General features: G+C 37.8%; 1 protein-coding gene across 5 annotated transcripts in view; it reads right to left on the bottom strand.

Moving 5' to 3' along the window:
- NCOR1 (nuclear receptor corepressor 1) overlaps positions 1–27900 on the bottom strand; it is a 64055-nt gene that overhangs the window by 13872 nt on the left and 22283 nt on the right. For 4 of the 5 annotated variants that reach the window (XM_088533089.1, XM_088533088.1, XM_088533090.1 and 1 more), the window contains exons 10-34: positions 27425–27491; positions 26448–26620; positions 25531–25621; positions 25055–25233; positions 24545–24599; positions 23652–23753; positions 17549–17679; positions 16805–17022; positions 14581–14643; positions 13773–13912; positions 12866–12992; positions 10745–11300; positions 9446–9575; positions 8942–9137; positions 7609–7782; positions 7245–7405; positions 6732–6852; positions 6523–6624; positions 5849–5946; positions 4934–5102; positions 4225–4365; positions 2797–2880; positions 2128–2384; positions 1403–1763; positions 643–867 (exon numbers count right to left, since the gene is read on the bottom strand). In XM_088533089.1, coding sequence (XP_088389215.1) covers positions 643–867; positions 1403–1763; positions 2128–2384; positions 2797–2880; positions 4225–4365; positions 4934–5102; positions 5849–5946; positions 6523–6624; positions 6732–6852; positions 7245–7405; positions 7609–7782; positions 8942–9137; positions 9446–9575; positions 10745–11300; positions 12866–12992; positions 13773–13912; positions 14581–14643; positions 16805–17022; positions 17549–17679; positions 23652–23753; positions 24545–24599; positions 25055–25233; positions 25531–25621; positions 26448–26620; positions 27425–27491 — 4121 coding nt within the window. The remainder of the gene's footprint in view (positions 1–642; positions 868–1402; positions 1764–2127; positions 2385–2796; positions 2881–4224; positions 4366–4933; positions 5103–5848; positions 5947–6522; positions 6625–6731; positions 6853–7244; positions 7406–7608; positions 7783–8941; positions 9138–9445; positions 9576–10744; positions 11301–12865; positions 12993–13772; positions 13913–14580; positions 14644–16804; positions 17023–17548; positions 17680–23651; positions 23754–24544; positions 24600–25054; positions 25234–25530; positions 25622–26447; positions 26621–27424; positions 27492–27900) is intronic. The other variant, XM_088533092.1, reaches the window with a different exon arrangement.

The raw sequence follows: 27900 nt of genomic DNA, 5'->3' as shown, positions 1-27900 counted from the left end.
AACAGGAAGTGCTATTAATTCTTTCTAGCCAGCTCCAGAAAGAAAACCAGTATTTTCATACAAATGTTTTTGTGTTTCTGCACTGCACGTAGACAGAAAAAGCTAGACAATCCACACTGAGGATTTACGTCACAGAAAGGACTTAGATAAATTATAAATCCTGAAATTCTGACGTAGTGAAGGCTGAAATACCTGTAGAAGGTTTGAATACCTCACAGAGGTAGACTGGTCAATAAGCTAAATCTGGTGTATTTAGTATCATCTGAGGGTATTCTAGAGTAACCAGGTAACCCCCCAGTGAGAGTCCATCACAGTCCTGATCACACTTTTATTCTGCATCATCTTCCACATCCTTCTTTGTACAGCTTTTAGGAAAGCTTTTAATACATTTCAGAGATACTTATATCAAAATACTGTCTGAACTTTTAAAATAACAGAAGTGACCTGTCCATATTATAAAAGAAATCCTAAGAACTTTCCTAGCTAGATATTAACCCCTGAAGTGAAACCAAACCGGAGCACTATATATAATCTTTTATAAATTGTATCTATCCATTGATGTATGTGCTTTTTAGAGACAACTTTTCTATGCAAAGTATACATTTCTAAAATAAATAAACAAAGCAAACACCATATATTTACCAGGATCCAGAGCCCTGTGAAATGGCATAGCAGGATCTAAGTGAGGAGGGAGGTGACTCCTATAGACTTCAGGAGTGGCTCCTCTGTGATGGGGGTCAAAAGGACTGTGAGTAACTACAGGATCAACCCCTGGGACTGGAGATTTTGCAGGCACACTTTCTCTCTGGGTTGGAGTAAGTGTATTTTTCCTTTCATGATTTGCTGGCTTCCCAGAAGATATTCCAGCTAATAAAATAAAAAAAAAAAAAGCCAAAATCAGAAAATACATATTTCCAATAGAAGATTCAGCTATATGTATAAACAGGTGCCCAGGGAAGGTTCTGCTGGACTCTTCAGTCTGCTACAATAAATCATAGAACATTTTATAGTACAAACTTTCCCTGGTAGAAGTCCTCCAATCCTGCTAACTAGGGTGGGCCTGTCCTTGATCATACTATCTTCCTCATCTAGTTACCATTACCATTCACTAATTGCACCTACCCTCAAAACACTATGCTTGTAGGTAACCCTTGCAATGAGATCCAGAATGAAATGCAAATTGAGGCTGAACTACCTCCTATTTTCACACTACAGTACAGCAGACTTTCATTTTCTTATTTAACAGCTTAGGGCCTTTAAAATGTCTGCCAGCCACCCTCCAAACTGAACAGCATGATTAGAGTAAAAGTGAAGTGACATAGCTTACAGAAAATAGTTTAAAAATATATTTAAAATGAAATTATTCAAAATCCTTATCTTACTCCAAATAGGAATACCATACCTTCACTAACTCTATTCATCATAGGTGAACTTCTGGACATTGGACTCTGATAGTTCACAGGTGTTCTTCGTGCATTGGTATCATCATAAATCCCAGGGCTCAGCTGTGATTTGGGAGTTTCATGAAGAGTTGACCTGAGAACAGAGGGACCAGAGCTGACTACTGACGTGTGACGGGAACGTACTGCATCCCCGGTCTTCACATCTTCATATTTTCCTCGCTCCACCACCTTCACGTTTTCTGGCACCATTTCCAGCTGAGGCATTCCACGGGGTAGTTTGCTTGGTCCAGTGATTAAAGATTTTACATTGTGTTTGATTGCAGACTGGCCAGAGTTGCTTTCATATTTTATGGGGGTACCCTGCAAAAGTGAAAAAGATCAAGTGAGGCTTCCTTGCCAGTGTTCCACAACAGCTAAGAAGTATTATTTTTTTTTTCTCTCAATCACAGTTTGTTGCTTCTATCACATTTTCTAATGCTACAGCACACAATATAACTGGATCATAGTCATCATTATTTTTCAGCTCTCCAACACTTGCTCGCAAGGGTGTCCAATGCCCATGCAACATAAGGGCTTTCTAAATAAGCAGCAAATGTTTTAAGCTTTACTTGTAAAGCTTAATGGGTAGCTTATATAAAAACACAACAAAAACACCTCCCCATCTCCTGAACTGATGCATTATTGAGTTTGCAAGCAACTGTCTAACACTACTTTGTCTGTTTACCTGAGATATGGAGCCTTCTATGATTGGCCTGGTCGTCTGCACCATTTCAGGAGTCTTGCGACTTTCTTGGCTCAATAGGTCCTGTCTTGGGATTTCATGAATGGAACGTCCCATTTCTTTTATAGTAGTAACTCCATCGTATGGCTTCCCCTTAGTAATGGCTCCTTCAAATGTCCTTATGGGGGGTGACTCTCTCTTAATCTGTTTAGGATATTTCAGGCCCTCTTCAAAACTTTCAGCTGTTGCTCTTGGTGTGCCTTTTATAGAAAGAAAGAAAGTCATATCACTGGCACTAACACTCACTATGTCTCTTCCTTTGAGAAAGAAGAGTGACTAATTACATGAGACATTACTGCAACTTTTATTTGTTGTAGGCTATTATAATATATTTGGAAAACTTAGAAGAAAAATAAAAGAGCAAATATTCAAGCTCCTAAATGGATCACAAGTTACTTCAAATGCTGAGATAAAGGCAATAACATACATCTCGGATGTCTGAGGAATTATTAATGCTCACTTAAAAAAAAAGGTGCTAATTACCAAGTATTCATAATAATAATGACCTATTTTGCAAAAGGGAAACAATACAATGTATACGAATGAACTTGTATACAACATATCAGAAAGCTCCCCATAGAAAATTTGCCTTCTAAACAAGCAAAACTTTACCTTGCATTATAGAGCCAGACAACACTGTTCTCTCTTTTAGTTCAGCATGTGGGCTGCCCCTAGGTAATGCACGGCATATTAAACCTAAAATTAAATGAACGTAATTCAGAAAACTGAAGGACAAGTGTTAAAAAAAAAAAAAAAAAAAAATGTAAAATACCTTTTTCAATCCAAATATTCACCTCATTACTTTGCTGCAGGGCTTAACAAGTTTACAAAACACCAGATATTCACGTATTTTTATAATTAAGCTTAAATCTTCTCCAGAAACAGTCACAACTTCTCCATCTCCAGCACTCTGCTTCAGTTTCCTTGAAAGGGGCACGTGTGCACATGTGTATATGCACATATGCATAGAAATATATATATCTCTACACGTTCATGTGTGCGTATGTATGTATGTATATATATAAAAAAGCCAAAAAGCACTTATAGATGAGAAACAGAAAAAAGAAAAAAAAAACACCCAAAATATACCTCAGCATCACCAACTTGGTCAAAATTAAGACTGAATCATTGGAAGAGAGCTGAATTTACAGACCATACGAAGAATGTAAATCAAATCCCAAAGAACACATAATTTTCCACAGTTTGTAGAAGGAAAACATGTCAGTGATGACACTTGCATGCTACATTAGAGCAGCTTCTCGTATGTCAAACGAGACGGAAAGAAGAGCAGATGCATCAGGAACTTAAAGGTAGCACTGATTTTCTATCTACAGTCTAGAAAACTCTCCAAACCATATTGTTTCATCTGATGAAGACATACTCACAATACCCATTTGGGGCCAAGCAAAGATGGAACAAAATGCTCTATAAGAACAAAAACTTCTCCTACAGACTCGAGAGAATTTATCGAGAAAGTTTTTATTGCCTGTTTGTATTTGCAGGACATTCAGGAAGTTATTTAAGGGTTTGACTTGACTTTTCTGTTTTTAGTTTGATTCTAGTATATTAATTTGGCAAAAAAAAAAAAAAAAGTGAGGGAGGCCCAAAAGCAAGAGAAAGCAGGATATGGCAGCAGGTTTCTGCTTGGCATAATCTAAGCAAATGCACAAGGTCACACCAATCAACTACAACGTTACTCTGCCACATTTGGGAAGCAGTATTTAACTGAACGAGGGCATCCGTGGAGTCCACTGTTGCTGGGGCTGTACAAAACCAAAAAACGTGTTTTTGTAAATGTTGGCTGAATTACTGCAATTATGGGTACCTACTTTGCCAAAAGAAATATGAAAACTGTTATCTACTTCAGTACTATCTCCAGCCTGCTTTTATTGCGGCAGTTATTACATGAATTTGGTCAACAACATAATATTTAAACCTAATATCTCTTCCAGTCTGCCCTAGAAAACAGATCTTGACTCTCTTGCATTAATGCAAGAGACTTTAATAAAATACACAACACCTTAGAGGCAGATGTTTTACCTTCCAGTGGTGCAGACACTGGAGACTCCCGCATTGACATTCCTTGCTTTATATTTCCTTCCATTGTCTCATAACTTCTCTTTAAACCAATTTCATGAGCAGTTCTTGGACTCCTTGTTCCTTCACGAACATTTTTAATAGCTGCCAAAGTTTACAAGAAATGTAGTTAAGGAATGGGAACAATTGAAGAGGGGGTAGGAAGAGAGAAATGAGCAATCCATTTACTAACAGGACCAACAAAAATACAATTTCAATATAATACTGAAACACTGCATCTCAAAAGAGATTCTTCATGGTTTGTTAAAAACGTACGCTCAAAAAGTTACTTACTTATCAGTATTTGTATAAAAGTTAAAAGTTAAAGGACACATTTCTTTTGATTTTTTACATAGAGTCCTTTAAGTGTTTCCATAGCCTTCAAAACAAAAATATTCCTGGAGGATTTGGAAATGGATGGCACAGAAATTAAACAGGTTAATGGTATTTCAGCTACAAAGTAGAGAAGACTCAGAACAGGCACAGTTTCTGGATCATTTTAATTCCTACCCCCTCAAAATACACAGGCAGGTCAACGCTTGTCCCAGTCGGCACGCCGGTGACTGAGGTTTATACCTATAGACTTGGAGGAAGACATACTTCAGCTATAGATTTTAAAAGCAGAACTCACTGTAATCTTGACTTTGATTGGGGAGAATATATAAATACTCACTATCATAAGATAATATATGCCCACTTTTGCCTTCGTAAATAACATGGCCTTTGGCTGCAGCTTCCTCGCGACACTTTTCTGGGCTGCTGTCTTCTGTAGCTAGTCTGGTGATGGTTCCTTTCAATAACGCATCAGCTGCTATGCCAGACTGAGACAGAGCTGGTGTACCCTGCATGGAGATCAATCAAATAGAATTTGGAATATAAATGCTTAGGCAGAATAGGGAGCAGAAGAAAAATATATAAATTTTAGATCTAAGTAATTTATCAAGCACTATGCCTTAAATTCCTGCCTCCATTGTTAGAGGTTTAACCTAAATCTTAGTAAATTGATTAGTAAACAATTCACTGCCAGCTTGTAGAAGTACTTCAGGAAGAAAAATAGGAAGCATGATATTACTAAAGTGTGATGTGGAACATTTGTCCTAATTTGGAAAAAGTGGCATATACTACTTTACTTTAGGAAGCCATCAGGTTATATCCAAATTCATGGACAGACTTCAAGATTCCCTGAGAAGGGAATTGCTTCTGTGATTACAGGCTGGAGGAGAACCAAAATAGTAGTATTTATGAGATGAGACAAAAGGGTTTAATTTACCTTTTGGGCTTTAAACAGCACCCATGTAAGACTGGTTATGATTTATTTTAGTTTTTGCATTCTGCTGTGATACTTATTCCTAAGCCTTTAGAAACGTATACTAAAGGCTCCAGTGATTTCATTACAAAGTTGAACAATATGTCAACACTGACTTCATTTACAGGGGATTTGACTCGTGGATTGTATTTAAACCTTCTTTAAGGCCATTTCCATTTTGTAATACTAACTTACATTTTTAGACATGCACGTTCTGTATGTTCCCAACAATAGTTTAAACATGCTGGCTTGCTACAACCTTCTCTGTAAGGGGAAAAATACCTGAGTAATGGATCCTCTTAAAGAAGGAATGGTCTCAACAGAAACTTTATTGGTTGGAGTTCCTCGTGTTATACTTCCTTCCTGTATTGTTGTGGTGCCTGTTTGAAATAAAAAGACATCCTGAAATATCACATAAGAATTCTCTACAACGAGAATTGATAGTTTTTATTAAAATACAAGGAAAGGAAAACTTTTCTTTAAAAAAAAAAAAAAAAAAGAAGTGTATTTGAGGCAGTTAAACCATTTCTTCTTTTAACTTAGTCCTTCACAGATAACACATGAAGAAGAATCTTTGGCATTTAATTTCATCTCTTCTGATACATTTCTACATTTCATGTGTATTAGTCTGTTAATGCTCTAGCAGACAATTAAAATTTGAATTTGGCGTGCCATGAAACAAATGATTTTTAATCCAGTGTGCAGACAGAAGGAGCTACATGCCTCAGAAAAGAAGGATCAGATTAACCATTTAATACTTAAAAATAACGGTTCAGTAGTTTGGGCTACAGAAGCCAGCTTTGTCATTTTCATCAGTGTCTAACAATATTGCTTACTTCATCAGGGTCCTGTGCCACGTGCTCTAGGTGACCCTGCGTGTGCCAAGGGGTTGGACTAGATGACCTCTAGAGATCCCTTCCAACCTTAAGCATTCTACGATTCTGTGATTACTTTACCTCGTACCACACCTTCATGTTGTGCCCTGACCAAGAGCCCTTCAGGCTGGGAATTCTGACTTCTAGGAGAGAATTCTTCTTGTTTGATATAGGGCAAGGAAGCTATTCGAAAGGAAAAAAAAAGTTTTATTTTATTATTTTTTTTCATCTTAATTATGAATCATTAGGTAGTCTATATAAAATGTTCATGTCAACTTTTTATTTCTTACCAGATTTGGCCGACTCCTGCTGCCTGGGCAGTCCAAGCGATATAGAACCCACTGATGGCTTTGCTGTTTCTTGGGTGTAGGAAGCTTGACTATGGGATGTTAAATAAGTGCCTGGTGTTCCCTGAAACAAGGGTATTATGTTAAAACTTTCCGGAATGAAGATTTATATGCATGTTTAAAAGCAGACCAACAAATCTACTACTATCTTATGTTAAAAAGCTACAGTAGCACCACTGCGGAGAACAGAGAATATAAGTCTAGACTCACTGTTAGTTCAGAGATACAGTTTATCTAAACTGAACATCCCCAGTCTTGTCAGCAAAGGTAAATGACTGCAACCTGTTCTCTTTTATAAGACACCTATCATTTCCTGGACTTCTGAGAAGAGGCACGTATAGCTCTGAAGATGCTAATATTGTAAACACAGCAAAAAGTACATGGTTGAAGGCTGATGAAAGTGCAGAAGATTGATAAAAATGCAAATTTTCTAAGAGTATATATATATGATCTTACTTGTGAGATTGAGCCTCCCATGATGAAGGAAGGTTTTTCTGATGGCACACTTGTTTTGGAGGATGGAATGAGTGGGGGTGGTGGTCTGGTGGGTCTGGTTGTTGGAAGGCGGACTCCTTCGGGTATATTGGTTATTACTTGGTGAGGAGCTGGCTGGAGAACTGGAGGAAAAAAAAGGTGTATTAAACATTACAGTGTTTCATCTCTACTAGTCAAGTTGCATGCACACACAGAAAACAAACTATTTCTTTCTCTCATTAGTGCCCAAAGCATTTAGAAAGTAATTCTATACTACACGAGGACACAAAAGTTCAGCCTCCAAAGGCAGGTTACTAATCACAGTGATACATAACAAAGTGTTTACCTGGTGGAACACTGTAGCGAGCTGCATTCATATCAGGCTGGGGAGAGGCTTTATTGACTTCCCTTGGAGATAGCCTGTATGGTGATGCTGACCTTGCTGCTGTATTTTGCACCTGTACTTCCTGTTCTATTGCTCGCTTGACGTCAGCATAAGGCATGTAGGCCACCGGTTTTCCTATAAAAGTTAAGGTTAGCAGAAAGAAAGAACCCTAGATTAGAAATTAGTGGCAAAAGTTTCAGTCTACAAAAGACTTGTAACAAAAGGCACCTAATTCCAACATCATCGTATTCATCAGAACCTCATGTTTCAATTATAACATATTTAGTCCAGAAAAGGAAAGAATTATATTCAAAGTAGTAACTAAGAGTTCTAAAGCCAGGAGATAGGCTCTTTTGGAACAGGAGGAATAAATGATTTTGCATACTAAGGTCTAGTAATTCATATGCCAGCTGCCTGGTTTTCAACAGTATTCAGTTGTTTCAGTATTCAGGAGTTTAAACAGACTGCAAGCTCCCCTCTGCATACAACAGAAGAAGTTTCCCATGCCCAACATATCTAAGCAAGTAGCTGTTCTAAAGATCTGATGACAACTTAGCCTCTTCTAGTTTTCAAATTAAGATGACCAGGCTTGTAGAAAGCAACAGGAAAAACATGAGGATGAAAAATCTAAAACTGCAGAATGATGCATCTGTGATAGTATCTCTTTTCTGGTAAAGAAAATTAGGTATTTAGAGCTAACAGTTAACCCCTTTCCACTGAGAACTGGGTTGGCACAGAATGTGGTTTTCTTCTTCAAGAAAAGGTAAACTTTAAAACACTAATTTGCAAGCTGTTTAGGAAAGCATGGCCACTACTACACAGAAAGAAAGAGTAAGATATGTGTCTAATGAAAGCTAATGGATGCATCTTCTGGCTCTTATGTAGAAATTTAAGTCATGCAATATCTTGTCCATCTGAGTTACTTTCCTGCGGCCAACAATAGTAATAGGCAAGTCCTTACTTAGACACAGTTATTTGTGAACAATAATTTTAGCCTTGTTCTCTGACCACAGAATACACTAACAGCCACATTCAGGAGAGGTCAGATCTCAAAAGTTCAGGTCAAACCCTGTCCCCAAGCAACATCTATTTATACAAATGCAACTAACCATCATATTCCCAGGAGCAGAACTTTTCACACAGCCCTTTGATGGTCCAACAGGCTACAGTGTGACAGTCCCAGAATCTTTTTTTTGCGCCTTGCTCCAGGGCTCAATGACTTATACTGCATGCATAGTAAGACTACTAATTTCTACTAAGACTACTAATTTCATAAGCAATATAAAATAACTACCTTCCCACTCAACACTAGGGCTTTTGGAAGGGCCACACGGGCTTGCAGAGCTTCGATACTCCATTTCCAGCTGCTCTTGCCTCTGCCGTTGCTCCTCCAGCAGCGCCGACTCGTGCATGGCTTTGATGTGCCGCTGATAGAGCGCGTAACCACTCACGGGTGTTCCAACAGGTACCGTGCACGGGCTGCAAGAAACCTGCAAGGAGGGGAAGGCGTTAACAGCACACACATTAACACACATATTTACTAAAGTAACTGTCTTTAATGCCTCCAGTGAAAACAGTGCAGCCTTTTACTTTAAAAGTTACGCATCTGGTTTTAAGCTACTTCTTGCATACTTGCTTGTGCTTAACTTATCCCCCTGCCCACAAAAAGTATGCTGGCAAAGTAAATTATAAGCTTTTTTTTTCATTTGCCTCATGATTTTTGCTGCTTTTGCACTACGTAAAACTAATTCTACAGACAGCAGATGCTCCTGCAAATATCATTTTAAACATCCCATACCATAGGTGGTATGACAGCAGCTCGATGGTGAAGTTGTTGCAGGTCCATCTGCCCTTGCTTTATTGTGGGTGATACCAGTATCGAACCAGTGGGGTTTAGGAGTGAAGGTTTAGACTCCCTGCTGAAGATTCTGGAAAAAAAAAATCAAAATAGATGGAAGGGAAAAATAGAATTAAGAGAGACCAAGATTAAACATCTTGATGAACTCACAGGCAACTAAGAGTAGACAAACAGCTGTAATATCAAAATTGTCATGTTTTGTTCCATAACACATCTAGTAGAATAGGCAGAAATAATGCAATATCCTAAAATATATAAAAATACCAGAAGTGTGTTCAATAATCTTCAAAATCAAAAATTTAAATATGTTGTTTCTGCATACACAGTCATGCAAGACTAACTTTCAGTACAACAGAAAAAAAAAATGCTTTTGAAAAAGACAAAAGAGGGTAAGCACAAGATATATTTCCTATATAGGAGAAATATAAACCATAGCATATAGCAGGTTTTTCACAGAGGGTTCTTATATTTGTGAAGATAGGATGCCTGAGAAGCAAGAGCACAGAAACAGTCAACTAGTCTTTTCAAAAGAGCACATGCAGCACAATGATACTGGATACTTTTGACATTTAACTTGGTACTGTGTGTATATTAAGAGCACTGGAAGGGAGGGTGCAGTGGCTCTGATGCCATACTATGATTACACAGGAATCACAGCAACAGAGCTCAAAGATTTAATGCATTATCAGCAGTATCAACATTTCTCCAAAAGTAACAAGGTTCCAAGGACATGCAGCGTTGCCCACTTAAAGTCTCCTTTAGAGATCTTCAAAATCCACCTGGATCCAAGCCTGTGCTCTAGGTGACCCTGCTTGAGCAGGGGGTTGGACTAAGTGATCTCGAGAGGGCTCTGCCGACTTCAACTATTCTCTGATTCCATGACTCCATGCTTTATCTCTTTTTTCCTGACGAATTCAGGGAGTTTTAGATGCATTCTACTGAAGTGGATTTGTGAGAGCAAGAATCAATTAAACAAATCCATGCATTAATTTTTTGCTTAGCTTTCAAACATTTCCACTAAAGGAAATGCAGAAGCCATGTGCTCTCTTACACTAAGAATTTCAGAATTTAAAGTTAACATTTCTCTCAGTTAAAATTAAAAACTTTTTTTTCAGAGATTCTTTCCTGTACTAGAAACTCATAACAGAAATGTTGCAGAGTATAATTTTTAATCACTGTTAAGTAATAACACTTTTAAAACAACTTTTTAATTTCAAAACAATGAACAATTACACTCACCCTTGTCTGTCAGGTTCTCCATCAACTTCCTCATCAGCGCTACAGGTGGCACTTGAATCATTATCTGAGTGGGATTCTTGCCTTCCTGTATTCACCTGTTGGGCCAGACTGAAGTCCATTTCCTCAGGTTCTGACTTCTCCTTGGGTTTCTCCAAATCCCTCTCTTTGGTATCATTCTCTATTTTCACTTGAATATTCTCTGGTAGCCGCATTTCAGTCTCTACAGGTTCTGCTTTGGTATGCACTGGAAGATTAAGCACTGGTTTAGCTTCAGCTGGATGGCTTCTACTGTCAACCTCCATCGGCTCTTCTGCTTCATTATTTACTTCTTCTTTAACCTGTGGCTCAGAGGTCTGGCTTTCAGCAGTTGACACGCTTTGGGCTGTTACGGAAGGGGATGTGCTGGTGGCAGGTTTAATGGTAGCCTCCTGTTCTGCTGTCGCCTCAGTGGTTACCTTCGAAGCAGCACTCTCGGAGGGAGGTTCTTCACTTGGTTTAGCAGGTTCTGCTGGAGAAGGAGATGGAGCACTCTCTGTATCAGAACTATTTTCAGCACCTTAAAAAAATGAAAAGTTTTGAGCACAAACATTCAATATTAACATGATCCAACCAGGCTCTGATCAATTGCCTTTTTTTGGTTTTCCAAAGGAAAAAAAAAAAAAAAAGAATATTCAAATATATGTCAGTTATCCCCTTAACACAAGACCCTCACCCTGAAGAATTGACTCCCAAAAGGAGGGTAACTAAAGTGAGCAGATGCAGATTAAGGAAGAAGACAGGAATTACAGAAATAAGATTACATATTTAGCTCTGACCTTACAAAGAGCCAGACAGGTAGGTAACCTCCCATGCTTACGCCAGAGACTCGGTGCTTCCATGTATGATGCAGTTCTCTTACAAGAATAAGGTCAACGTTCACAGTGGCTAAGGCACAACTTGAATAACTTAAGTGAACATGTTTTAGAGGCTTCATTGGCAGAAGTGACAAAACACTGATTTTACATGAAAATCTGTCACCTTTTGTATGCAGGCTCTGAGTGCGTATTTACTGCATTTTGCAGAAAACCTTCTTTCCAATTCCATCTTAATTTTAGATAATAAATATGCTACACATAGGTTCTTCACTGCAAATATCAATACCCTTCTACAATTGGTATCCAGTTGTCGACGCTGTTTACACCTTTCATAGAGCAAAGGAGACATTTTCAAGAAAACAACGCTTATGCACAAAGGAGGTAAACTACAACAGTCAGCTTACAGCAAGAACTTCAGGGCAGCTTTAAGAATAATTTGTACTGATTCAAGATAAAATTTAACCTTTCTTCTCCTTTTGTCCTACATCAATTCCATTATGTTATAGATAGCTTTTAGGTAATAAAATCATTTATGAAAAGCTATGTCTGCATACAACATAGACATATGATTCTGTAGAAGCTATATTCAGAAGTCTTATTCCAAAGACACCAATCTTCATTACTTAGAACTGCATCTGTGGGAAGTTTTTATAACACATCTTCAAACTTAAGGCAGGCTTTTTTTTTTTTTTTTTAAATAAGATATTTTCTCCAGAGATATACATGATAAACTGGACTGAATTATACAGAGATTGCGGCTTGAGAAACTTAGCTATGTTCTCCGATTCAACATTTATGATTCTACGGGTCACAGCTCCATAAAAGACTGGCCAAAACAGACGTAATGCTGAAAGCCTGTAATTATCAGCAGTTGCAGCCAACAAATTCAAAAAAGAGATTGAATTTGCCTGTCTAAAGTTTTACAGAGACTACTAACTAGCAAAGATTCCGTATCCATGGTTCAGCTTGCTTCAACATGTATTTTTTGACCATGTGCATTTTGTGCAGCCTCTAGAAGATAGCATAGTCAAAGCGTATCAAAATATTAAGTAGTAACGTTTTAATAACATCTGCTCAATACTATTTTTTTCTTCTCCGGTTAGAACTAATGTAATGAATTCCAATAGCTAAAATACTACTGAAACAATGTTTGAACACTATGTCATGAAATAGAACATAGTTTTCTTGTATGTTCAGGTACGACTGACCTAAATAAAATGTAAGACCATCTTGGTAGATAACATCAAGTTCTTTCCAGAAAAGTTACCTTCACTGTCTTCTGGATTCTCTTCTTCATTAGATGCTTCAATGTCTTCATCCTCCTGAGCTGACACAGTTGAAGCCACGCTCTCACACTGCGATACATCTCGCTCCTCACGGGGCCTTCGAGAAGACTGATAAAGAAATGGCATTTACATTGTACTGAAAATTTCCAGGTATTCCTATTGAACGTGTTCCCATTTCCCAATCTTATGATTAAGTGAAAGGCATATATATGTTTAGCAGAAATCCATTCACACGGGGACACCAATTCCACTTCAGATCAAATTTTGCTGCTCCTGGCCAAAAAACACGAACAACTTGACAAATAAATCACCACTCAAGATATATTTGTGGGAAAAACAGGACTAAAGCAGCAGACAGAGACTAATATTCTCCATTCTGGCAGGTACAAGGCACTGCAGCCTGGGAAATTGCAACCCTCAGTATTGTACCTTAGGTACCCCAAAACTTTCAGTTCCTGGCCTTTCACCAACGCTATTTTGTGATGTTAGTGCTTATTATGTGACACAGGACATATTTCAAGGTAACTGCTCCACAGTAACAACCTGAACTTGTACAGTTGCTGATGCACTGATAAGGAGTACAGTTCTCAAAGCACTTAAGGAATTATCTAAACTTAAGTGTGCTGATAGAAAGTTTCCTTCTGCATTTTAAAGCACAAAATAGCTAGTGCCAGAGGTCAGCAAACATCAGCAGTGTCTTCTAGAAGATTCATACCATAATGACTGGTAATGAAGACCAATCATAATGATTCTATGAATATGTTGTAACACAAAAACAAGCAGAAAAGGAAGAGTGGAGATTTTGAAATAATTTTAGCAAACTGCGATGAATGACCTTAGAGGGATTTTAAGTTGCTCCCTCAAATATGTAGAAACCACTGCACTTACCTTCTGTTTGTGCTGTTGAAGAAGGCTGTCCAGATTATGTCTCCTTTTATAGTTGAAGTAGAAGTTCTTACACTGAGCTTCACTTTTTGTCCCAACCATTTTGGCAATTGCTGCCCAGTTTCGCCCATGTTCCACTAAACCTGTTCGAACATAAAAGAACAAATATTTACTATGACCAATAATCCAAAGCAAATAAATGGAACACCATCACCCCTTGGAAGGGTCTGTCAGACACAAAGGCAAGGTAATGTTAAATAAAAGTAATGCTGTCCTTGACAGAGTTCTCACTGTGATGATGTATTTGACTACTACTTACTGAACAGAAAAAAAAAAAGCTGTTTCTACCTGAATGTCTGTTTATGCAGCCTTCAAACTTATCTCTTTGCTGTTGCTAATATGTTGGCTGCTTAAAGACTGATTTTATACATAATACTTCATGGTGACATCTGCCAAATGCCTAGATAACTTGTAAAATATACAAACTTTTCTGCGAAAAGAATGTGTCTTAAACCAAGGGATTTTTTTGTAGTTTAGAAAAACACTACTATGAAAATGTTCATACAAAATACACATCTTTGCATCTATTTGACATATTTCTGTGGATCAAATACAAACCAAATCGAATATTTCTAGGTAGCCCACAGGAATAAAGTCAGTACAAGTGTTAGAATATGATTTTGTCTGGTGAAGATACTTGCTTCTTTAAATAAAAAAGGGCAAATTTCACATTAGTTATCCAATGTAGTGCTGCAAGGACTAACAAGTATTCAAGTATGTAGAAGTAAATCAAAAGTTTCCCAAGACTTACCTTTCTTAGCAACTTCCATTTCTTCTTCTGTCCAGCGAGAAGTCTCCACAGGCTCTGCAGAAGCTGAAAGAGAAACAACGACCCCCATTAGAGAAAAGATCAGGAGTCCCTTTTGCAGCAACGACTGTGTGCCCCATAATCTAGTAATCTATTTACATTAAGGCTCCTCCAAGTCACTTGGGAAAGCTGCTTCTGACAGCAGGAAGCAGTCAGCATCCAATAAACTAAATTAAGAGATGAAGTAGGAAAAAGCAAACTGTTCAACCGTTCCGCCTACGAACAGTGTGATGATTAAAAAAACTGTCAAAAGGACTTGCAAGTAGCTAATACTATTTATCATTAAATTTGTATTTAAGATGCCAATAAGTATTATCAACCATCAAACACCCTGGGAAACATCAGGGCATGTCATTTGTGGCCTTTTTTCCTCCATGTGATCCATTCTTTTCTATGTACCTGAGACGTAGGTACAGGATTCCTTACATTAAGGAAATGTAGGGTAAGCGTGTTATATTCTTCTACAATTGCAAGGAACTTCTTGCACTTTAACCACCCATATTTTAGGCCTGTTAATAACAAAACTTCAGCACACAGTCTACAGCAGGTTCTGAAAAAGTAAAACTGATTCATGATTCAAATTCAACTTTGACACTGTAAGGGAGCTACGAAATTAACATGATTTAAATCAGTTTTCAGTCTTCAAGATTCAGAAATAAAGATCTACTGCAAGTATTCCACTGTTTTTAATATAGTTCACAATTATCAGGGACTTCCTCAAAGAAAGTTGCAGTCTTTCTAAGCCCTATTTTGCTCGTTTTCTGAGTCACTAATACACATGATCACTTTGTGATTTTCACACTGTGAAGGTTCTTGGGAGATTCTTCCAAGTTCCCCTCCCCTTTCCTATTTTAAGTGCATCCATGCTGTTGTAATGCACTGAACAGATCATGTCATAACACTGTGCATGGAGATTAGAATATTATGGGAAAACAGAAAAAGCCATTCAAAATGAAAAAGGGAAATAAGCATACAGTCCAACATGATATAATCTTGTCCCACCATATATCATTGAATACAGTGCTAAAAAAAATGAAGTGGCTATTTACTGAGAAGGAGGTATCAAGAAATCTATTCATCTTAAATTCACTCCTATAACCCCCTAGATAAACAGAGACAAATAAAAAACAAGGAAACAACAAAAGAATACTAAGTAAAAACAGGGAACTAACTACAACTGCAAAACACTATTAATTTACTTTTCTGGATTGGTATCATTCTGTTCAAATTTCTGAATGGCCGAATTTCTGAAACTTCTATTTTTCACTGATCTGCCATTGTGCAGAGCATGCAACACAAACTCTTGAAAAGCAGACTTGCCTTACCTGCATTAACAAGCAATACAAAAAGAACACTATGAAATATCTGACCCACTACATCACTATTCTGGATCGCTATTGTAGTCTCTGATATTTACCACAGAATTAACCTCCTGTGTTGTTTGTGAATACTTCAGCAACAAGTGACAAACTCTAGATGAATCTCTGCCTGCACCTTCCCAGCTAAAGAGTTAAGAGCAACAGATTTTGCCATGGCACAGCACAACAGGAGAAAAAAAATCCCATGCTGTCATGGCTAATTATTTACTAGCCACAAAGTATTCTGTTTGCTTGTGTTTCTGCACCACCACAGATTATGTCAGCTTTCTTAGAAACACAGCCAGAGATAGTATACAGTATTTTCTAACCATACATGCCAAGAAAGTAACATTTTTACTTTAAATAAGTCCCTTGCCATCTAATGCAGAAACAACAACAAAAAACGCGAGGATCTATTTCCGATTACGAAACTCCCCAAAGTACTCAAATATCGGGCCTACTTATTTAGCAGTAACCTCTGTGAGCTACAGCCTGTAAGTCAATCTGTGTCAAAGGCACTTGAATCAGATCCATCTTTAACCCTGCAAACTAAGAGAAAAAGTAGTTACCACTGAAAGGCTCAACTGCCTTTTTCTTACATGGTTTTAACAGTCACCCCACTAGGTATATACCACACACATGCAAGAAGTTGAACAGTACCTAAAACCCGAAGAATTATAAGCAGGCCTGAAAATAAAGATGCAATATTAAATTAAGCCCACAGTGCATGGCATATGCAGAATACAGTGTCCTGCCAGAGCAGAGCTCGACTACCGGACGGGTCCCCAAGTGCCCTGAATGCTACTCACAAGGTTCTGGTGGCGGGGGGAGAGGGGGTGGCGGCTCTTCGGCGGCCGCCGCCGCGGCAGCATTTGCTTGTGCTGCTTCATTTGTCATTGATCTGGTGATCCTGCCCTTACGACGACCTTGACTATTGGCAGTTTTTCGGCCCCTAGGAGTGGCCTGCTCCCTTTCCTCCGTTTCCTCTGCGGGAGCTTCGGTTTTGTCCTTTTCTTTGGTGTTCTCTCTGAGAATAGTTTAAAAAAAATGAATAAATAAAAAAAGCAATTCAGACACATTCTGAGAGTCAGTAAAGGCAGATATTCCTGAAAGTGGATGTAGAAACATCAATCTTGCTTCCTGTTTTGACTTGAAGAAAAAAAGGCCAGTTGCTGGTGAAACAGTTCACTTATTCCCCCAAAGCTAGTGCTCCTAGAGAATAACACAGATACATGACATTAGCAACTTCAAAGAAAATACAAACATGTGACAAAACATCAAAAAAAATCCCCTCCTACGGCAAGATACAAAAGAAGTCAGGTGTTAACAAAGCCCTCTGACTTCTTCACCAGTCTGATTAGTTCAGACAGAAAAGGAAATAAGATGTTTAAAAAAGAGTACTTAATGCACAAGAACTAACTGACATAGGAACAATCTATATTCAAGATTCACTGCCAGGCTAATACCAACTCCATCCTGATCTTTGCAAAAAAACAGCAGAAAAGCCACTGCAATTCAAAGGGAATTCATACATTTTCAGTACATATACTTACTTAGATTCCTCCTTCTCATCCTTTTCCTCTTCATCTTTCTTTTCCTCCTCTTTTTTTTCTGTTTTTTCCGCTTTTTCCTCTTCTACTTTTTCTTCTACCTTTTCTTCTTGAGAAGGACGAGCAATTTGTTGCTGAAATGAAAGGGCATTTACACACATTACAACAAGCTGATCTTACAAAGCTGCAGCAACTTCTCCTCGGAGCAGCCCAAGCACTGACGCTACCTCCCCCGGCTGGTTACAGTCGCTGCATACCAGGCAGCATAACAGCAAATGCCTCTGCAGCAACTGGAGCACTTTATCCTATGTGCACCCTGAAATCACAGCATGATCGGCCAGGTACATCTTCCAGACATCCAAAGTCCCTTTTGCCACAAAATATTCAGTATCTTTATATTGACTGTATGTCCTCAGTCCCTTGTCATTTATTTTTACTTATGCTTCTTCTAGTCAGCCGCACTATTCAGAGACTGTATTTTGTTTTATAAATCCCATGGAGGTAGAGGCTTCTTCTGCAGAAGGAGCACAGCAGTGCTCCCCAGCCTGGGCTGCTGCATGCCACATGGAATATCTTTGTGTGAATTGGAAGCAATTCCTGCAATATGAAGCTTGAAAACGAAGAGCAAAGTTTCAAACATGCTTAGAGAGGTCTGATCAACATCTTGCGTAGCAATGGTGTTGCTCTCCTCAAATTTTATTTTTAACGTTGCCAATTTTAAAGCAATGAAACATGATAGCTCATACTTAGGAGCAGATGATCTAGCATGAACACTGTGACCAAGTTGAGCCACCTTCTCAAAGCTCTCATTAGCAATAAGAAATATAAATATTCAAACAAAACAAAAAGAAACAACCCTGTATCACAAAATTCTCAGATTTAGGTTTTCAATTAATTTATGGACAGAAAATTATAGCTTAGAAAAATTTGTTACTCTGGTGTTCATCAAGATTAGTCTACAATTTTACAAGCACGTAAGTAGTAACAAAAGACAAAGAATTTACTCTCAGTCTTTCTATAGAGGTCAGCACAAAATTCTGTCTACGCATTCCACATACATTTCTGTTCAGTGATTCTCAGCACTTATCTCTGAGCAATCTAGGCAACTACCATATGCAAGGATATTCATTCCAGCAAGTAGTCAAGTTTGATTTAAACTATTCAGAAGATACGATCTACTTCAAAGGGGAATTAATAGAAGAAATTTCTGTTACTTAATATAATCACACAGATTTGTTCTCTTGTTGCTGTTCTCTTATTGCTGAAAACAGGCTGTTCTTTTATTGCTACTAAAAATATAATTGAAGATGTGAGAATAATCTATGGCTCTTTTTACTGTTCCTTCACCACAGACACACACACAAACACACACACAAACTACCCTTGACATTCCCTGTTTGACTTTGTTGTTACAAGCACTTGTGTGATGTTGCAAGAAAAGATGACATGTGCTGATAAAGTATTTCTGAAGAAAGAACTATCAGATGTGGCCATAGAAAAGAATTCTATAAGCTTTAATGTAGCAGTAGCTGACTTCCACTAAGTTCATCACAGAATCTGCTCCCCAAATTCCCAGAGCTCTGACAAGCAGCAAACAGCAAATGAACAAATTCTCCTGATGGGCTCTGCAAGCCAAGAAACCCACATTAAGCATCCAGAGTTTAATGCATCCATTCACACTCAGTTATAACAGTACTAAGGTGACCTGCTAAGAGCCGCAGCGAATCCGGCCTTCTGGGCCAGGCACTGTACAATAAGAGGAGGGAAAATAAGCCTTATGCTGCACACTGGGTTATAGCAGGAAAAAGAGGGAAGAGGAGGGAAAGAAAGAATTCTCCACCTCACTCTCTGAAAATACATTATTTTAAATACGTGAATTTAAGTTGTATCTTAAATATGTTGAAAAAAAAAAATGTAAAAGGGGGATAGAAGGCAGATATGGCCAAAGAGAGGCAACCACCCACAGGAGATCCCACTGAAGGGGCTTGAAAGGGTTAAACCAGCATCTTCAGTCAATCCAAGCCATTCATTCGGTGCTCAACACCTAGGTGCTGGTCACTCAAGTTTGGCGCCTGCAGGTTTGAGGTGTTCCTTACTGGGCACTACCCTCTGCCACTTTAAATGCAAAATATTTGTAATATTTATGTAAAGTTATCTTTTAAACAAATGCCTGAAGCACACTTAGCAATTCAAGGGAGGAGAAGGACAGAGGTCTAGAGGATTACTGTTCAAGGACTACATTAACCCCTATTTTCTATTCCATTGAAAAATTCCTTAAAAATAGGCCTTTTAAATTATTATTATTAAAGAGAGGAGCCTTCCTATTATAAGTGTAGCAGCAGGTGTCACTGTTTCATTAAAAAACCTGAGGCTGGAATTAGTCATAAAAAGGACTTGCTTTTGATATTTTAACAACATGAACTGGAGCAGAAGCCCCAAACTTCTAACTGGTATTTATTACCTTGTTGCAAAATATCAGCATTTAAGATATTGGCATTACTTGGCTATCTGCAAAATTCTTTCAGGCAAGATGTCAGAAGGACATGCCAAGGCAAATTACTTTCATTGTGCTACACATACTGGTCTGAAAAGCAAGGAGTTAAACACAAACTGTATTTTGAAAGAGTTATAGAGTTTTTCTTTAAAAAAAAAAAATTAATGTTTAACATATAACCTAACCGCAAGAGAGTTGCTGAGAATGAACCCTCTGCTCTCTGCCTGGCTAACTCGAAGCTCCAGTCTGTCAACAACAGGATTCACTATTCCACAGTGAATTTATTTAACATGCATGAGCAAAAGAGGTCAAGGGCAGGTTAAACACAAACCTTAAGACAGCTGAAGCCTCAGTCAGCGACGTACCTGCACATTCATCTGTCGATTAAAACTTTTACCATCCAGGCAAGGGGACGGGCTTTAATTCAGGACACGATTCAAAAGGACAAAAGCCACTCGAGCACCAACATCACCCCTCTCTCCCGCCCAGGCCGCCTGACCCAGCAACGTGTTTATTCCAGGAAATTGTGTCATTCTGCCACTTAAGCCGCCTGCGGAAGAGTTCCCAGCTCCCAGGAGAGTGTCTCATCTCCCGGGGTCGCCCAGGGTGAGCCCCGGCCCGCGCCGCTCCGCGGGCCCCAGCACATTTCTGTCTGGTCACATCAGCGGCGGCTCCACCTGCCACCAGGGCCGCACTCGCCGCCACTTTGCTGCCAGCAAAAAATGTTTTTTGCAGAGCCTACGATGAAAACAATGTGCAGGCAAGGAAAGCACCCCCTGCCTCCAACGCTGCTTCGCCCTTCACCTAAAGTAATAAGCTGGACTTTTCCATGACTTATTTAGAGAACTAGTAATGCAAAATGAGGAGTTCCTTTGCTCTGCAAACTCCTGCCATTCACTCACCACGCTAATAGAAGGACACGGGAGCTCTGCACTCTTGCAGGTGCCTCCCATAAGCTGCCAGGAGCATTTTCCAATTCAATAACCCTCTAAACCACTTGGTTTTGTGCCTCAGCAGCAGGCACTTCTTGGGTTCTGTCCAAAGGTTCACTTAGACAAACTGTTTCAAAGAAACTACCAGACAGATGAGACTATTAGCAGATCACTTCCAAGCAGCTGAATATTTAAAGGCACAGTTTGCTCTTAGACTTGCTCTTTTTTTCCTAATATTATGTTAAAAACTCCGGAAGGGCTTCTGTAGCATTTCCTAACAGTTACTTACTAAACCTACTTAAGGACAAAAAGCCACCACAATGCCGCTTCCCTCGCTCACCTTCACATGCCTGTGATCTCATGCTCCTCCAAAGTGAAAGCTGCTAGGGGTCCTCAAGTCAAGCTGTATGGACTAAAAACACTTCTGAAGCATTTCAGCACCATTGCCATGATTAATATCTCCTCCACTGTGATACTCTACCTACTGGCCTTCTAATACACAAAAAAAAATATGATTTACCAGGATTCTGTGCTGAAGCAACAGCTATCAGTATACACACCTTGCAGCAGCATATCATAAATCTTATGCCCTTGGTGCTTGCTGAGCAGCAAGGAAGTTCCAGGATGCTGCTCAGCAACAGGAAAATATCAGCCTCAAGCAAAGCTGGGGTGGAAGAGGGAGAGCGGGGATGAACTACCGTCCACATCCGGAAGATAAAAGCTGTGCTGAGCAAGGTAGTTCTGCATCCCCATGTTCTCCACAGCTAGCAGACGCGTATGCGACACATGCAGCTAATTAATCATTAACAAAAGTGAGAAATACAAGAAGAGTTTTAGTACTGTATGATCCCTTGTTAGAAATTTTGCTAATAAATACCCTGCAAGTACAATACTACTAAGCTTAAGGTTGCAGGAGAGATAACAGTCCCAAATGTTGAACGTGTAGAGCTTTTCCCTTAGGTTTGCGGGTGCACTTAAACATTCTCCGAATCTATAGGAGTCACACGCACACCAAAAGCTCAGGGGTCTGCTGTAGTCCTTAACAGGGATCAGCAACTAATTAAGACCCCAAATTCCTATAAAATTCAGAGAACAAGTAATTTGAGTTCAACAAACAACGGCAGCAGGTAACAGTATGAGGGACAGCTCATATCTGCAGCTATTTACATATAAATTAGTAATCACAGGAACAATTAGAGTCAGACAGAGCACCTTCCATCCCCTTTTACAGTTAGCTGTCTTTACAATTCTGTTTTCCAATGTACAGACCTGTAAATAAAATCTAGACTTATATGCATTATTCAAGAAGGAGCCAAACAACTTATGGATTAAGAAAAAAAAAAACTTATAAGAAATAAACTTTCAATTCTACCAGTTCCAATATTCTAAATTTTCATGTCTCTGAAAGACATTTAAATACACAGTTATGATGTTTGGAATACTTCAAAACAGAAGTTACATCCTATTACAGCTCAAAAACAATTATGCCTCCTCACATCTTAAAACCACTGCAGCAGAACATCATATGGCAAAGATATTGCTGAACATGAGTTCACCTGCTATGAATTTTAAACTGAAATACATAACTTAGCCACTTACAATGGCAGCATTATCTGTGTTTAGTTTTCATGGTGATTGTGTACATATTTTGGACAAGGCTCGCTTATTTCCATCTTTGCAGTATTTGTCATTAATCCATTAATTCAGAATCTTTTGCCATCACTAATCACACAACAATGCTGCCTGCATATAAAGATTGTAATTATTCTATAATTATGGATTTCTAAAAATCCAAATTTGATAGGGACCTGTCCACCTCCACTGCAGTTTCTGCTTCAGCAAAGCACTGGATATTTCTTGAGCACATCCCTATTTCCAGTTGTTAAGTATACACAAAATTCAAAGTATCTGCAGACTTAGTCTTCCATGTTCATATTCTTTATTTTATATATAAAAATAAATAACTTTATAAATAAATATATTGAATGAATACACAGCATTCTTCCCACTGGTAAAAAGTGTTTCTTAAATTTTTGTTGTTTTTTAATTTCCACACTGACCCTGGTAGCCCAAACATTTATGCTTGGGCATGTTTTGCGTATAATATGCTGTTCTTTTCCTTTTCAAAGACTTCCGAAACTTCCAAAGGAATTCCTGAATCAGCAGAACCTTTAATCTGCATTCATTAAAATGGTCTGTTTCTTCTTGCTATTAAGCTCCAATTTGACTTTAAGCCTGACCACCAAAGACAGACCACCATTAATTTCTGCTTTTTAACAAAAACTGACGTTAGGAAGCGATTATAGCTTTTCCACTGCAAGCCACATGCTCTGCCTAATTTCTGTTGGCTCCACCATAGGATTAATGATGGATCTGACCTCAATGTCTATGGCATGGTCCCCAAATATAATAAGTTGTCATACTAAAAGTTATAAATGTGCAAAGGAAGAATATACTCTATAGAATTAAAAATAAACTAGCCAAAACCAATCTTGATGTCAAGAATCTATTCTTAAAGTTAAAAATGGCAGAAATGGAAAGCAAAAAAAAAAAAAAAAAAAAAATCATTCTCCCCCTCCTCCAGCTTCATGCACACAATATATTGCTTGCTATATAAAGTATTATAGACAGTTGTAAATAAGAAGCAATAACGACATTCAAGTGACACAAAATTACATACCTGGTTTCTTCCTCTACGTTTACCATAATTCCTTCGCACAAGGGCTTTATAATTCTCATTTTTCTTCGTCAAATAATAATATAATACACAGTCAGGAACATTCTGAAGAGAAAAAGCAAGAAAAAGATATTTTACTCCTACAAATAAAAAAAACGTATTTTTAGTATTTACTCTCATTCAACACTTCAAACTGTTCATTCCCTAGACCAAAACAAACAAACAAAATACTATAATGGAACTGTTTGCTCAGTAGGGAAGTGAATTCACACACAGTTATAATAATAAAGCCATGCATAAAATTACAGCATTAAACACAAGGCTCTTGTATTTAAGATATCCCTCAGCTATTTCAGTCTGCAGGCCTTAATCTATGCTAGACAACTTGCAGATGTGAAAGCTTCTATTTACCATAAAAGCTGTAAGCATCCAAGGAGCTCTACTGCAAGTCTAAGCAAAACCTAATTCTCAATTACTTTTTATACCAGCTTTGCAAAATCAGCTCTGATTCTCCAGCAGCAGGATCCCATTGACTTGAAAGACACAGGTAAGGTTCCTTAGCATTAGCAGGGGTTCAGGACAGCCAAACATAGCCTTATCTAAACAGTGAAATGGTTAAAGAAGCTTACCTGCTTCCAAAAGAAAATAAGACCAAAACTAAATAAAGTTAAATTTCTTTTACTGCTGTCGGAAGTGCCATTTTGCAAAGTCTTGTTATATGTTTGCATGTACTAACTGTATTACTGATCAAGTAACACTACATCCTGTCAAGGCAGTTATGTCTTTTAGAACTACATGTTTTTTCAAGAAGAAAAAATGTTGCTGGAATAAGCGACTTACATTTGGAAAATTAAGGATTCCACCCTAGGCTCTACTTATATTAAAAGAGGTCTTACCTTTCGTTCCAGGTAGGAAGCAATTAGACCAAAGTTCTTGGGATGTTGGACAAACCTTTTATAAATCAGAAATTATTTAAGTTTGACAACATAATTCATAGTCAAAGAAGCAAAACAGTCTTCCAAACAATTTTTTCAATCAGCAAATCTTTGATTTCCACAACTGAAGTTAGACTAAAAGGCTTTTCAAATTACAAGCATTTAAAACCATCTAAACACTTAAAACTAGACATTGATTAATATAAATGAGAAGGTCCAGCTGCTCTTTTCATTTTCATCTTACCAGAAAACTAGGCAATCTAGAGGATTTCCTACCTAAATGCATGTACAGTCTACTCAGTTGAAAAATAAATGCATAAGTATAAAACTTTTGCAACATTTCATTCATGCAGCTGAGAATCTTATAAAATACTATTGCATAAAATCTTCAGCACTCCTGATTTAACTGATATTTACTATGGGCTTAGGTGTCTGTCATTTGCATCATAAAGAGATAAGAAAGCTGATTACTTTTCCTTAAAAATCTCTTTCTCATGGTCGGTCCAGACATTCATGAACTGTCTGTCTTTATAAACCTTCATGGGATCTTCCATCAGACCATTCATGTTGATAAACTTTACTCGTCTTTGTTCTGCATCAAACATCATAGGAGGAATGACAGAGAGTTGACGCATTTGTTTTTCATTGTTCTGTAGGCAAAGAATAAAGAGAAAACAAATAGTAAGAAGAGTTGCTACTAATGTTTACAGTTCTAGAAGAACCAACTAACCAGAAAAATGTAGGATGGACATGATCAGGAATTATAACCCCTGTAAGAAATGTGTTAAACCTGTTTCAAGTCCAAGTTCACACAGACTCTGTTAAAACATACAAAAAAAAAATACTTTGTCTTATCAGAGAGGCAAACCTTCTAAAAAAGTCCTTTCATTGCCAGTAAAAAGATGTTTAACCTTCTGTTGTGTTTCTATATTAAAGAGTAGTCTCACCTCCTGCTCAGAAAGTCCATCAATGATTTCAGAAATCTCATGTTCACTTCTAGCAATAGTTGCTGAAAGTCCAGCCCCTCTTTGACCAACTCTAAAATAAAGGGGGGAAAAAAAGTAGTAGTAAAGATAAAGTGAAAAACAGTTACATTGACAGATTTTGTACGCAACAATGACAATTTCCAGAAGTCTTTAAAATAGCATTACATGTCTCCCAAATTAATTAGAGCTGTTCTTTTTTAAGCAGTCTCGGAATATGAACTTGGTCTATATAATGCAATTTTAAATAACTTTAGTCTTACAACCTACATGGCCATTTCAAGAAAAGTTCACTCAAGTTTATTAGAAAAGTCAAGTGATTTTTTGAATCCATATTCCAATGCATATCATGAAACAAAGAACAATATAGACACTTTGGGACTGAAAAATATGAAGTGAACATTTGTCCACAGGCCAAAAATGAGCATGACAATATGAAGCTAAAGGTCCAATTACCCTAAGTCCCACTCAACAAACCACTTCATGCACCTTTTGCAAATTAGCCATTTGTCTACATTGCTCATGGCAAAAATGAGGTTTTGATGGCCCATATAAAGGTAAGGGATGGGGAGGAAAAAATGATGAATCAGTAAAGAAGCTGAAGGTGGCAAACTGATGAGGCTAGTGCTGCTGATAAAGCTGTCAGGGAGGGACAAAAAAGAGTGAAATGCAAGAGAGCAGATTGACAAGAAGGAAGGACAGCCGCAGAGGTCCTTAAGAGGTGAAGTAAAATGTGCCTGATGACATGAAACACACCGAACGTAAGTTGATAAACATAAAACTTCTTGTTAAGCTGACTTAATTACCCCTTTTATTAGAAATAATTATAAAAATTATTGTAAGAAATACTTTAAAAGAATATTAGAAAAACGTGGTAATACCTTTGAAATCGTTCTTGCTGTTCTCTCTGCTTCCGGATTTCTGGAAACTGTTTTTCATAGTACTCTCTTGTTTTGCTCTCCTTTGCTTTCCTGCGTGGATTATTTTCTATTCTGTCTACTTTTTTCTCCCATGCCTCCATCAGTTGATCATAACGTTGACAGATTTTCTGTTCCTGTTGAATTCCAAAAGCACAGCTTGAGCTAAATATAAATATACTATGTGATTAGTACACATAACAAAGGTAGGCTTGGGGGATAAACACGCAGATTTTTTTCTGTTTTTCATTTTGATCATGATGTAAATCCACATCAGTTTTAACTATTCCACACTTAATTCTTTACTTCATACATCACAGTGATATTTGGTTAATTATTACTACTGTCTTCCAGAAATCTCACATCTTCTGGTACTGGACTTTATTTATGTTTTCAATCAACATGAGGGGTTTGGAATAATTGCAATGCGTCCACAACTTCACTATTCAGGAGCTGTTTCTACAATAAAAGACTAGGAACTTAAGAAGAAAAAACTCCAAATTCGAAGATGCACCAGGGAAATGTAGTGAGGTTTACCTTCCTTTCCTTAACAAAGGAATGCTCTTTCAGACCTTTTTTGATTTTCCATGCCACTTGGTACAATAGCATGGAAGAGAAAGCATCAAGTCTGTTAGCACTGGTATCTAGTATTTATTTAAAAATGCTGTCAGATTTCAAAACTAGAGATCTGGCACAATTTCTTCCAGAATAATATAGCTGCTATATAAGGAAAAATATGCATATTGTTGCATTTTCAGGTGGTTTTCAGTCAAATCATCAGCAAGTTATAAACAAGCAGTTTATTTCACAAGAGGTAAGTTAATGGAATTTTAGTGTAAGATCTTATTTATCTAATCAATTGGATTTACATAATCCATTTGGGAATGTATGTGGCTAGAAAAAGCCACTAGTTCTTTCTTATAAAAATATGGTAGCATTACCCGTTGTTTTCTTGCGTGATTTCTTCTTTTAAAAAACAGTATTAATTTTTTTCTCATCACCTGGTTTCTGCAAAACAAAATTGGAAAAAAAATGACAACTGCACAGGATTGAAGAACTTCAAAACTACTAAAAAATATACAGATTCTACATGCCAAATGGTTACTTTAATCACAATTTGAGGGGTAGGAAAAAGGAAGAAAAATTCTAGTGGATTGGTCATTTAGCTAATGTTTTATTTTATCTGAGCAAGAATATTCCTTATTCCAATAATCTTTAAGAAGAGATGGACAAAAGCTTCCGTCTTCAAGGTAGATGCTCCCTGCTGGAAGGATAATATGCTAAAATGACTATAAGCCTTACCAAACTTAAAATAACTTTTTTTTTTTTTAATAGCCTAAAAACAGTGTTTATGACTTGCTTTTAAGTTATGATAAAAAGTTAGTTTCCCTTTGCCTTCCGTAGATACAGCTCATGT

Source organism: Tinamus guttatus, unplaced genomic scaffold, assembly GCF_059628265.1.
Source record: "Tinamus guttatus ecotype Peru unplaced genomic scaffold, ASM5962826v1 Tinamus_guttatus_pri_ptg000480l, whole genome shotgun sequence".
NCBI classification, from domain to species: Eukaryota; Metazoa; Chordata; class Aves; order Tinamiformes; family Tinamidae; genus Tinamus; species Tinamus guttatus.
The sequence above is the reverse complement of the archived record's forward strand: the minus strand, read 5'-3'. Positions and strand labels throughout refer to the sequence as shown.